Consider the following 12882-nt stretch of genomic DNA (forward strand, 5'->3'; position numbering starts at 1 on the left):
AGTGCCAGGACAACCCCCTGGCCAGGGCGGCACCCACCACCACCTCCGCCTTGGGCTCCGGCAGGGCTGGAGGGCACACGCCTGCGGGTTGCATGCTGGCACAGGACAGCTGTGGTTTTGGGGTGTCAGTGCTCAGCCCCACCCAGCTCAGCCCTGTGGCTGTGTGCTGAGGGCGCCTCTGCCTTGTCAACGCTCAGGGGCCTGGCAGGGCTAAGCTTCACCACTTAGCACTCAAGTGCCTGCCTCATGGGGGGACCCCCGTGGGGCACAGCTGAGCTGCAGGCCTGCTCCTGGGACTGGCAGGTGGTCACCCACTGACGCCCAGGACTCCAGGGCCTTCCTGGCAGCCCTCTGTGTCCGTCTCTGCGCTGCCCACAGGGCCTTCTGGAAAGTCCTCGCATCTCCCACTGCGAGGGCGTGGCCGGCTCCGCTGGCCGGCATCCTGCCCCCAGTGCTCACCTGCTGGGCACCGCAGGGTGGCCCCGGACAGGTGGGGTGTCAGACTCTCACCTTCACATCTGCCACCCGCAAGCCGCCACCGCCCGCCCGGGAGCCCCTCTGGTCTCAGGAGGCCGCGGGGGCTGGAGCCGGACCGGCCAGGGGTCGGCTCAGACGCCACTGCGTTTGCTTAGACTGTCCCCGCCGACGGCAGCTGGCCCTGCCCGCGGGCACACGCTGGGGCCACCCCCCTCGAGGGCTGCCCCCCCTCCCCCCCTCCAGGGCCGCAGCGCGATGGGGGTGCCGCCTGCAGCCTGTCTGGAAGGGGCCCCGGGACAGCTCTGGGGTCCGCCTCGCGGGGTGGGCGCGACAGACCTGCCCGGGCTGCCCTTCCCTGCGCGCGCGTCCCCGGGCGGGGCGGGTCCCGCAGCGCAGCCCCGGGCGGGCGGGGACGGTCGGGCGGACACGGAGCTCGCGCTGGGCGGTCCCGGGAGCGCAGCCGCGGCTTCGGGGCCCCCTCGCCGGAGCCCGGAAACCACACGCTCCGCCAGCCCCCCCCGCCCCCGTGTATCCCCGCCCCCCCGTGAATCCCCCCGTGAATCCCCCACCTCCGTGTATCCCCGGGAACCCCCGCCCCCCGGGTATCCCCGCGCTTCACAATAAAGGCCGCGCCCCGCGGGCGTCAAACCACCACGCGCCGCTGTCTTCCTCCGAGTCCGCGGCGCACCCCGGCAGGGACGGGGGGGGGGGGCGCGCCGGGTCCCTGCCCTGGGGCCTCGGCGCGCTGCCCGCGGGGGGCCCGGCTCGGGGCCTCGTCCCCGCTGCGACGTCCCCGCGGGCCGGCCCCCGCCCCCCCGCGCTCTCGGCGCCCCGCCCCGCCCCCGGGCCCCCCCCACCCGCTCTCGGCGCCCCGCCCCGCCCCCGGGCCCCCCCACCCCCCCCGCTCTCGGCGCCCCGCCCCGCCCCCGGGCCCCCCCCCCCCGCTCTCGGCGCCCCGCCCCGCCCCCGGCCCCCCCCGCTCTCGGCGCCCCGCCCCGCCCCCGGGCCCCCCCCCGCTCTCGGCGCCCCGCCCCGCCCCCGGCCCCCCCCGCTCTCGGCGCCCCGCCCCCCGGCCCCCCCCGCTCTCGGCGCCCTGGCCCCGCCCCCGCCACGCCCCCCCGCTCTCGGCGCCCCGCCCCGTCCCCGGAGCCCCGCTCACGGAGCCCCCGCCCCGCGCCCCGCCCCGCGCCCCGCTCCGCCCGGCCCCAGCCGCCCTTCCGGTCGCGGCGCCGGAAGCGGAAGCGGAAGTGCTGGGCGCGCACTTCCGGGCGGCGCAGGTGAGGCCCGGGCGGGGGTCGGGGCTCCTCCGCGGCCGTGGGGGGCGTCCGCGGGCCGTGGGGGGGTCCGCGGGCCGTCGGGGGGTCCGCGGGCCGTGGGGGGGTCCGCGGGCCGTCGGGGGGTCCGCGGGCCGTGGGGGGGTCCGCGGGCCGTGGGGGGCGTCCGCGGGCCGTGGGGGGGTCCGCGGGCCGTGGGGGGCGTCCGCGGCCGTCGTGGGCGGGGGCGCGCGCCGCGGGCGGGGTGTCCCCGGGGGCGCCCCGGCCCCGCCTCCGGGGGCGCCTTTCGCGGCCCGGGCGGCCCCGGCCCGAGGCTCAGCCCGCGCCCCCCGCGCCCGGCCTCTGCCCCGCAGGCGCCGCGTCCGCCCGGCCGCCATGCGGGAGACGGACCGCGAGGCCGTGGCCACGGCCGTGCAGCGGGTGGCCGGCATGCTGCAGCGCCCCGACCAGCTGGACAAGGTGGAGCAGTACCGCCGCCGCGAGGCGCGCAAGAAGGCCTCGGTGGAGGCCCGGCTGAAGGTGCGCGGGCGGGCGGCGGGGCGGCCGGAGACCCGGCCTCGGCGAGGCTCCGCCGCGGGCGCCCCACGGGCTCGGCCTCCGGTAGATGGGGGGGGGCGGCCTGAGTCGAGGGCCGGTCGGGGCTGTCGTGGAAACCGGAGGGCGCCCCGCGGAGGCCGAGGAGCGGGTGCTCAGGGCCTGCTCCCCCGACCGTGGCGTCCCCCAAGACGCTGCGGCCCCCGGGGCCAGCTGGAGCCAGGGGAGTGTCCAGACGCGGGCGACTGGCCACAAAGGGTCGCTCGGCCTGTGTGCCATCCCGCTGCGCGGCCGGCCAGCGCGGGCCCAGCCGCGCCGTCGCAGCCACAGGAACCCGCCGCGTGGGGTCGCAGGCCCCGACACCCTTCCCGGACCTGGCGCGTCCTTCCCCCCTTGCAGGCCGCCATCCAGTCGCAGCTGGACGGGGTGCGCACGGGCCTGAGCCAGCTGCACAGCGCGCTGGGCGACGTCAAGGACATCCAGCGCTCGCTGGCGGACGTCAGCACGGACTGGCGGCGGAGCATCAACACCGTGGAGAGCCTGCGGGGCGTGAAGGACGCCGTGGTCCGGCACAGCCAGCTGGCCGCCGCCGTGGAGAACCTCAAGAGCATCTTCTCAGGTGGGTGCAGCCGCGCGGCCAGACCCTGGGACTGGCCAACGGGCGCCTGTCAGCACATCAGCCGTCTCAGGCTGGGGCCGGCCACGGAGCCTGGTCCAGGCCGATGCGTTCAGGGATGCGCTTTCTGGCTTTGACCCTCCTCTGCCGTGTTCTGCCCTCCGTTGTCTCTTCCCACGCTGCCCTTGGCTTTTCCCGCGGCCATCATGGCATTGGCGCCCTGGTCCACGGGCCTGGCACCTCCGCTCTGAGGGAGCCATGCGGCTTGCCCACCCCTGCGCTGGCCCATCTCGCACCGTGCACTGTGCCGGCCTTCCTCTTGGGCGTCTTCCTCTCCCTGTCACGGCTCTCAGGCCCCAGGGGTTCCCGTCCACGCCTCTGCCCGGTCCCAGTCACTGGCTTCTGGCTTTGCTGTGGGCGGGGTGGGGGCACCTCACCACCTATGCCTGGCTTTCCTGTCCACGCCTAGCGAGGCCGCTGACGTGATCTGCTGCGGACATGCTCCTTCTGGCGTTTGTGCTTCTCACCTGTGGGCTTCTGCTCTTGGATTTTCCGCTCCTTTGGGGACGATCCCTGCGCGTCATTTCCTGATTTCCTTCGCATCCCTTCGGTTTTTGAGTGTCTGTAAGACCAGTTTTAGCGTCTTTCCTCGGGAGGCCCGGCGCCTGGTCTCTGCCGGCGCTTGTCTTTGGTTTCTTCCCCGGGAACCTCCGTGCTCCCTGCTGGTCTGTGCTTGAGAATCGGCGCACGCTGGGCATGGTCTCCCCTTTCCCGAGGACGTGCCGACTCCTGCGTTGCTCTGCCCTTTGGTGCCGCCGCTGGTTCTGTTGAGGGCTGAGGGGTGCGCTTCATTTCTTCAGGAGCCTTTGGGCACAGGGTATCTCTGGTCTCCCTGCACACAGGGCTTAGGGCTTGACATCTGGTTTCCAAAGGGGGGCCGGGAAGGTGAAGGGGGAAGTGCTCACCTGCGTTCCTGGGGTCACCCAGCTGGAGGGGGCAGGCTCGCGGCTGCCCCACGTGTGCCCTTCTCACAAGCAGCAGGCAGGCCGGGGTTTGTGTGTCTACCTTCCTCCCATGAGCCGTGTGCAGACCGCCCCCCAGGCCCGGCAACCACTGGGGTCTAGGCCGGGGCCACTGAGGGCCTGAGTCACTTGTGGTTGTGGTCCTGCTCCTACCCGGAAGTGATGGGTCTTCAGTGGACTCCGGAGTGGTCTGGCAGGGGCAGCTCCCGCAGTCTCCCCTGCTCCCGCTCGGACCCCGCTTCTCTGGGACGGCTCTGACCATGTCGTTTTTGCTGTGGTTTTTACAGTGCCTGAGATTGTGAGGGAGACGCAGGATCTCATCGAGCAGGGGGCGCTGCTGCAGGCCCACCGCAAGCTGATGGACCTGGAGTGCTCCCGGGATGGGCTGATGTGCGAGCAGTTCCGCATGGACAGTGGGAACACGCGCGACATGGCCCTCATCCACAGCTATTTCGGGAGCACGCAGGGGCTTTCGGATGAGCTGGCCAAGCAGCTGTGGATGGTGCTGCAGCGGGCCCTGGTCACTGTCCGGCGTGACCCCACCCTGCTGGTCTCTGTGGTCAGGATCATTGAAAGGGAAGAAAAAATTGACAGGCGCATTCTTGATCGAAAAAAGCAGACGGGCTTTGTACCCCCCGGGCGGCCCAAAAGCTGGAAGGAGAAGATGTTTGCCATCCTGGACAAAACCGTGACGACCAGGATTGAGGGCACGCAGGCGGACACCAGGGAATCCGACAAGATGTGGCTCGTCCGACACTTGGAGATCATCAGGAAGTACGTCCTGGACGACCTCGTCGTGGCCAAAACCCTGATGGTGCAGTGCTTCCCGCCCCACTACGAGATCCTGGGCGCCCTCCTGCACATGTACCAGCAGGCTCTGCGCGCCCGCATGCAGGAGCTGGCGGCCGAGGACCTGGAGGCCAGCGAGATAGTGAGCTTGCTGACCTGGGTCCTCAACACCTACACCAGGTGAGCCCACGCCGCTTGCCTGCTCTCCATGGGCACCCTGCCGCTGCCCCCAGCGGCTGCCCGCTGCCCAGCGACATTTCCCTCAGGCCTCCGAGTTGGCCTTTGAGCGGTGCGGGGCTTGTTTCTGACGTCACGTCTTCCCACTGCGCTTGCCTGGTCCTCGCGGCCGCAGCCCGGCTCCCCCTCGGACGGGGGCAGCCACACCACCTCGGGCTTCAGTGACCGGCCGATTTTCCCTCCGGCACAGTCTGCTAGAAACAGGGTTCCCCTTTCTGCCTTCGGCCGCGAGGTTTTGCCTCGTCTCGGGGTGTGGGAGTCGTGTCTTCGCGCTCTTTGGGTGCTGCAAGGACTCCGAGACCAAGAGGCTGGCCGCTGAGGGGGATGCCCTCCCAGTCCTGTGTGGTGTGGCCAGGCCCCGCTGAGGGCCGGGCTGGGTCTTAGCACTTGTCCCGTGGCTGCTGCAGAGTCAGCTGGCGCCCGTCAGCAGTGAGGGCTAGGCTGCAGCTGGACAGGACAGGGCGGAGCAGCACAAGAAGGCGGCAAGCCACCGCACCGGCCCTGGTGGCCTTTCTCGTGGGGACACTGAGTGGCCGTGAAGCAGGCCGTGGGCTCCATGCGCCGGGCTCCGTGGGCCGCGTGTCTGTGCAGACAGCGTGCTCCGTGCAGGCGTCGGCCATCGCCTGGTGGCCGCCAGAAGGTCTTTTTGAAAGACGCTCCCCTCCGTTGGCACCAACTGGAAGCCGCGCATGCCTGGCCATCCTGACCTGGGTGCTGGTGCCCCCCATCCGTGCCCCCCTTGGCCAGGCCAGCTGCCCAGTCCCTGGCTGCCTGGCTGGGCCAAGGAGACGGCCCCTGTGCTGAGCGCACCGTGCGCGGGGAGCTGGCCCCGATAAGGCGTCTTCCTGTCTGGCTCTTGGCCACAGCGCAGAGATGATGGGGAACGTGGAGCTGGCCCCAGAGGTGGACGTCGGTGCCCTGGAGCCTCTGCTTGCCCCCAACGTGATCTCGAAGCTGCTGGACACGTACATGTCGACACTCACTGTGAGTGCGCCTGTGCAGAGGCCTGTCCGCACGGCCCCTGGGGGCTGCGGGCTCCAGGAATGCCGCGTCCTGGCTAGGGGGGGCGGGCGGAGTCTGTCCGGTGGCTGTGTGCCCTCCTGGGTGGGAGTGGGCCTGTCCTCCCCACAGGCCAGAGGACCCTGGATACCCTGAGGTGCAGAGGCACCTGCCCCTGGAGCCCTGAGCTCAGGTGTGGGGGATGGTGGTTTGTGGCTACCCCGTGGCCTCTGGGTTGAGGCCCTGCCACGGTGAGCCTGAGGCCAGAAGGTGGGGGCCGCCGCATGGCCCTGTTGGGAACAGGAGCCGGAGCTCTCTGGCCTGGGCTGTGCCCAGGGCTCACCAGGGTGGCCGAGGCCACATCCTCCACCAGGCCCGGCCTTGTCCTCCGCTCAGTGGCTGCCCAGTGCTCGGCCTGCGGGCTGGTGGGCTCCACCACGTTGTCGCCTCTGAGGGGCTCGGGCCGCCCCAGCTGTGCTGGCCGCTGCAGCTGCCCGGTGATGCGCATGCAGCTGGACTCAGGGCCCACCTCCCCTCCTTCCCGCACCTCTGGGCGCCCGTAGTCCAACATCATCGCCTGGCTGAGGAAAGCGCTAGAAACGGACAAGAAAGACTGGGTCAGGGAGACGGAGCCGGAAGCCGACCAGGATGGGTACTACCAGACCACGCTCCCCGCCATCGTGTTCCAGGTACCTCCGCGGCTGGGTGGGGCGGCGCGCAGGGGGGGAGGACACGGCTGTCTCTGGCCTGAGGGGCCCAAGGGCCTCCTGGCCCCACAGTTGGCCCAAGCTCACTTCAGTTTTCTTGTCTTTTTTGCTGGTAATTGTGTTATTTGTGTGACGCTCGCGTCAATCTGGTGTCGGGGAGTGGTGAGCGCTCCCGGTGGAGTCCAGTCTGCTGGGCGCGGGGGCCTTCCGGGCTCGCGACGCTCCCGAGCTCTGCTGGGCCTCGTTCCCGCGCTCCTGCTCCGTTGGGGGCCGGCCCCGCCTCGTGGCACTGAGCAGGACCCGCGGGCCACGTGGGTCCAGCCCCAGGGGCAGAAGCGGCCCATTTCAGGGCCACCAACTCCAGTGACATGCCGTCCTCACCCTTTCCTTTACCTGGAAACTGGCGTCCCGTCAGAGTGCTTGTCGGGACCACGGCCAGCACCGCCCTCGCCCTGGTCGGCCAGCTCTGGCACGAGGCCCCTGCCTCCTGCAAGCCCCCGCACAGCCTCCCAGCTCCGCTGCCCAGGGTCACTTCCCAGAGCGGCCTGGCCCGGCGGCTCCGCGAGAGCGCGCCCTCCCCTCAGGCGCCTGAGACGGTGCCCGAGACGGGTCCCCGGGCGTCGTGTGGCGAGTCAGGTGTTTGGACTGTTCCTTTGCAGATGGTTGTGTGCGTTTTCTGTGAGCTTGGACCGTCGTGATTACCAGTCGGCAGGAGGGCGCCCCGCTTTCTTGTGAGCTGGTGCGAGAATTTATAAGCCGTTTAATTTTTAGATGTTTGAACAGAACCTTCAAGTGGCTGCTCAGATAAGTGAAGATTTGAAAACGAAGGTGCTGGTTTTGTGCCTGCAGCAGATGAATTCGTTCTTAAATAGGTACGGGCTTTCCCAGCATGCTGATCGAGAGAGTGTGTGTCTGTTAAGCTTAAAAACAAACATTTCTGACCTGTAATATTTTTGGCACTGCTGTCCCTGCAGTTCAAGCCAGGAGAGTCACCTTGTCCCTAGAACCAGGCGGTGGCGTGGGCCGTCTCCTGCTGCTCCTCGCTGGCGGGCGGGCAGTACCGCGGGCTGTGGACACGGCCTTTTTTCTCAGACCCGCCTCTGCTTGCTGAGGTTCCTGGGTCACCTGCGTTCTCACCCCTGGGCGGGTGCCCTGAGCGCCCCCCTTCCCCCCGGGCTCAGGGTTGTGCCTCTGGAGTGTTCTCAGGGAGGCCAGCACGCAGACCTCACCATCGCCACAGTCCCCGTCCGCCCTCCCTGGGCCGGCCCCAGCACCTCGGCTCTGGCCTCTCCGGGGCTGCCTGCTGGATGGTGCTGCCCCTCAGCACTGGCCCCTTCCTGCCTTGCTGCATGTCAAGAGCCCAGTCAGGGCGCACGGGGAAGCTTCCCAGGGCCTTACCCACCCCTGCCCTGCTGCCCTCCCTCAGGGCCTCCAGCCCCAGGTCCCCCCAGTCCTCCACCCCTGGCGCTGAGCTGGTCCTTTCACTGGGGGGAGGGGGGTCTTCTGTAAAGGGGACCTTGTCCTCAGCATTCTCAGCGGCTCGGGGTCCTGGCCAGCGCAGGTCATCGTGGTCACCTTGCTGAGTTGGTCAGCGCCCCCGCCCGCCGGAGCGATTCCGGGTCGGTGTAAAGGGACGCGCGGTTGTCTCAACTGTCTGTTTTGTTGACATCCAAAGAGTTGGCCTTATTTTTTTTCTTAAAGATTTATTTTATTTATGCATACAAGAGCTGGGGTGCAAGCCAGAGGTTTTGGGGGTGAGAGGATTCACCAGAGACAGAGTGGGGAACAGAACAGGTAGATCTACTGAAACACACTGCTGAGGGGAGCAGCGGGGAGACAGGAGGGGTCTGCTGCGCCCTGTGGGTAGCTCCCTGGCCGGGGATCACACTCGTGCTGCAGCTTCAGAGATGAGACTTTATCCCTGTGCCCCCAGGGAGGCTGAGAGTTGGACTTATTTTTAGTTTGATTTTTTTAGACAGAATTTCAAAGGGGGCTTTCTCTCTGACGTCGATACCCCAGGTCGTGTGGAGTTCCTAGGCAAAGTGCGTGTCAGAAAGCGAGACGCACGTACCTCCCCGCGCCGCGGGGTATCTCGTAGGTAGAAACCAATTCCGTTCCGAAGCTCGGATTTACCAGACCCCTGGGAATGGCCAGCTTCTCTGTTTCTGTCCACGTGGACCCTCCAGGGTGCGGTCAGAGCCCCTCAGGTGCTCTCCTTGACCCGGCGATGCCAGCTGCACCGACACCTGTGCACCCACCCCGCCCCAGGTACAAAGAGGAGGCTCAGGCATACAAGGAGGAGCACCTGCGGAACCGCCAGCACCCGCCCTGCTACGTGCAGTACATGGTTGCCATCATCAACAACTGCCAGACCTTCCAGTGAGTGCCCGCCCGCCTGCACCCGCCCACCCACGTGCCTGCCCACGCGCCCTGAGCCGGCCTCGCCTTGCAGGGAGTCCATAGTCAGCTTGAAGAGGAAGCACCTCAAGCAGGATGTGGAAGAGGGCGCGGCCCTGGGCCAGCTCAGCATGGACGGGGTTCTGGACGCCATCGCCACGGAGGGCTGCGGCGGCCTGCTGGAGGAGGTCTTCTTGGACCTGGAGGTGCGAGCCGCGCGGGCCGGGGTCCACTGGGCGCTGAGCAGGGGCCGCGCGGCGGCAGCTCAGGTCCAGCCTTGCTGGAGCCAACTGGCCCCAAGCGGGGCCCGGAAGAGAACAGCAGGCAGCAGGCCAGTCAGACCTACCCCAGACCTCAACACTGACCCGGGCCAGGCACTCATGTGCCGCACGGCGGCTGCAGTTGGAGCAAAGGCTTGGGTTAGGTGTCCACCCAGCAGCGGGTCTGCACAAGCGCGGGGGTTTGCACCAGGGAGCGGGCAGGAGCTCGAGGACCGAGTACCCCATGGGGCCCACAAGCAGAAACTGCCCTCGGAGGCCTGGTTGTCTGCGAGGTTCTCAAAATGATTTAGGAGACAAATGATGTGCGTGCGCCTGAGAAACATGTCAAGGTTTAAGAAATGACAAAAGGTAGATAAACGTGAGTGGCCGTTTCGCAGAAAAAGAAATCGTGACTCCCTGAGTGTGCAGCAAAAGCCTGACCTTGCTGGCCTCGCCACCCTCCCGGCCTTGCCGCTCTCTCCAGCCGGGTCAGGCAGGCGGGTCTCGCGGGTTCACATTAGGAGACTCCCCGTGGAGACGCTCGCCACAGCGTTTCTCATAAACGTGGCGCCAGCAAACGTCCGGCAGAGCCGGGCGAGAGCAGCCGGGCCCGCTGGGCCGGCCTCAGGTGAGTCTCCGCTTTCTAGCAACATCTCAACGAGCTGATGACGAAGAAGTGGCTGTCGGGCTCCAACGCTGTGGACATCATCTGCGTCACCGTGGAGGACTACTTCAACGACTTCGCCAGGATCAAGAAGCCGTACAAGAAGGTCGGCGAGGGGCAGCCAGCGGGGCGGGCCCCGGGGCGGTCTGGAGCTTGCTGCTGTGCGGGTTTCGGGTCTGCTGCTGTTTCTGAGCTGCTCGCATGCTGAGGCCCTCAGTGGGGGGGGCGCCTGGGCTCTCCACCTGCTGCTCTCCGCCCTCGGCTGCCACCCCGTGGGCTCCTGGCCTCCGCCTGCTGGTCGCTGTCCAGCTTTGTCTGCCTTGGGGCCCCTCACACTGGCCAGGGCCACGTCCTTGGCCCCCAGCACAGCTCCCGCCCCTGAGCAGACAAGGCTGCGGTGTGGCCGGGTCCAGCAGGTCCTCACACTGCATGGTGCCCCTTCCTCGCACGCCCTGGTGCCACCCTTCGAGACGGCGGCTGCAGCCCCATCTCCCCATGCGCCCACACGCAGCCCTGGGGGGTCTTGGCGTGGAGGGCAGGCCCAGCCGCATGGGATGGCACCGGCAGCTGCTCTCTGGGGCACCATGGGGGCACCGTCAGTGGGGTCCCACGACGCTTCCTTTGACCTGCAGTTGTCAGGAAACAGGGAGCTCCGGATGGGGTCTTCAGGGGAGACCTGAGCGCCTGCCCGACCGCCTTGCACGCACACAGGGAGGGGGCGCTGGCTGCAGGGGGAGGGGCTGGCTGCAGTGGGGTGCTGGCCTCACACCCACTGCCCCCCCAGCGCCTGACAGCTGAGGCGCACCGGCGCGTGGTGGTGGAGTACCTGCGGGCCCTGCTGCTGAAGCGCATCTCCTTCCGGGGCGCCGAGGAACGCAAGGAGGGCGCCGAGCGGATGGTCCGTGAGGCCGAGCAGCTCCGCTTCCTATTCCGCAGGCTGGCTTCGGTGAGTGCTTGCCCTGCTGTGCCGGCCAGGTTCCCTGGCGGGGCCCGTGCAACAGGCCTGTGGGCCCAGGCAGCTAGCCCGGGGTACCTCTGTCGATGCTTGGACTCCCCAGCTCCGCCCCGGGGGCTGGGCTCCCGCCACCTTGCCCAGCCCTGGGGAGAGGGGCATCGCTTGGGGCCTGCGACGGCCGTGACAGAGGGCGCCACCCTGCACTCCTGCCCCCAGGGCTCTGGCGAGGACGCAGTCGAACACTGCGACACGATTGTGGCCGTCGCTGAGGTCATCAAGCTGACTGACCCTTCTCTGCTGTACCTGGAGGTCTCAACTCTGGTCAGCAAGTACCCCGACATCAGGTGAGGGCGCCCTCCTCCTGGCCGCGCGGGGGAGGCGGCTGGGAGCCCCAGGTGACACCCCTGTGCCCCAGGGACGAGCATGTGGGGGCGCTGCTGGCCGTGCGCGGCGACACCAGCCGGGACATGAAGCAGACCATCCTCGAGTCACTGGACCAGGGCTCGGCGCAGGCCAGCCCCAACTACGTGCCCCTCTTCAAGGACATCGCTGTCCCCAGCCTGAACGTGCCCAAGCTCCTCAAGTAGCTGTGCCTGCAGCCGCCCGGGAAGTGGACACTGACCAGTGCCTCGGACACCGCTGCCCAGCGTGCCTGCGTCTGCAGAGCCGAGACTCGGGGAGGCCCCGCTGCAGTGGCCCTGCGGAGCCTGGGGCCTCAGCCATCAGGAAGCCTCCCCTCAGCCATGGTCAGCAGCAGGAGCCTTGGGCTTTCTGAAGCGGCAGGGGACCCCGACTTCGTGACCGTTGCCCCGTTTGCACTGTTCCCCCTCCTCCCCAGCAAGTCAGTGGAGAGCGGCCCCTGGAATAAACAGGGGCCCTGTGCCTGCACCTGTGTCTTCCTGGCGCGGCTCCTCAGAGTCCCCTTCTCGGGACGTTGCCAGGGTCGGGGGCCCCTTTCGTGTTGGGCACTTCCTGGACCCGGAAAGCAGGGGTGAGAGTGCATCAGAGAGGGAACCCCAGACAGCCTGAGGTCACGGAGACCTCTGTCCAGAAGGGTTCCCCAGGGTGGTTGGAGGCTCCTGGGCTGCCTGGCAGGCACCCACTCCCGGGACATGACTTGGCTGGGTGGCCCCAGGACTTGGCTCCCTCCCGCCCACCCAGTGGCCATCTGCGCAGCGACTGGGCAGGGCAGCAGGCCTGTTGGGGGACGGGGACCACGCCAAGCAGCTGCACTTCTGTCTGTCAGAGCCCAGAATACGCTGTCCTGTGCCTGGACACCCTCGGCAGCCCCGACCGAAGGCCTTGTGAGCATGTGTGGTGCTCGGTGTGCCAAGCGGTCTCCGTGAGGGGCGCTTACAGCTCCCCTGTTTGAGGTGTCTGTTTGGGCAACTGGGACCCCAGGTGCTGCAGTTGGTGCAACTGGGTGGGGGGCGGGGTCCACCTGGGAGCCAGACTCCATCTGGGGACACCCCTGGGAGGTGTAGGGGCAGGCACGAGGCTCTACCACACTTTGGCCCCCCGCCAGCAGGTCTGGCCCTGCCAAGGCCCCCCACTTCCTCCAGCAGGGCCACCTCCTCTGGACACGTGGGTGCCTCCTGCCTGTCCGGGCACCGCCTGCCTGCAGAGCTGTGAACACGCTGCACACTCTGGGCTGGCGGGAGCAGCCGTGGCAGGTCTGGCAGCTCTGCAGCGGCCCCCCGGGGACGCTAAGGCACAGTTCCGTGATCAGGTCACGAGATTCATGGGCGGAAAGCCCGCCACTCGCCGCTTAGAATGCACTTCAATTCCGGTCTCCGCAGAATCGCCACTTTGTCGCCTCCCCCGCGTCTCAGACCCCAGACACCTGTGCTCCAGGCTGCCACAGAGTGGGCCCAAGTCCAGTGTTAAATAAATAGGAATTCTTCCCCAATAGGAAATTTTACAAGAGTTTTCCTAAGGAAATACATTCATA

The 12882-nt window shown here is 68.2% G+C and overlaps 1 protein-coding gene across 1 annotated transcript; it reads left to right on the forward strand.

The window, feature by feature from the left end:
• Positions 1-2126: 2126 nt before the first annotated feature.
• Positions 2127-11819, forward strand: EXOC3 (exocyst complex component 3; the record flags this gene model as incomplete). Its single annotated transcript, XM_084233771.1, has 12 exons — positions 2127-2270; positions 2685-2904; positions 4211-4892; positions 5816-5933; positions 6512-6637; positions 7427-7527; positions 8924-9034; positions 9108-9258; positions 9960-10082; positions 10761-10922; positions 11148-11275; positions 11347-11819. 12 exons carry the CDS (start codon positions 2127-2129, stop codon positions 11516-11518), a joined length of 2238 nt encoding a protein of 745 aa, XP_084089897.1. The 3' UTR covers positions 11519-11819.
• Between the last annotated feature and the right edge of the window lie 1063 nt (positions 11820-12882).

Source organism: Talpa europaea (genome assembly GCF_964194135.1).
Source record: "Talpa europaea genome assembly, chromosome: 5".
NCBI classification, from domain to species: domain Eukaryota; kingdom Metazoa; phylum Chordata; class Mammalia; order Eulipotyphla; family Talpidae; genus Talpa; species Talpa europaea.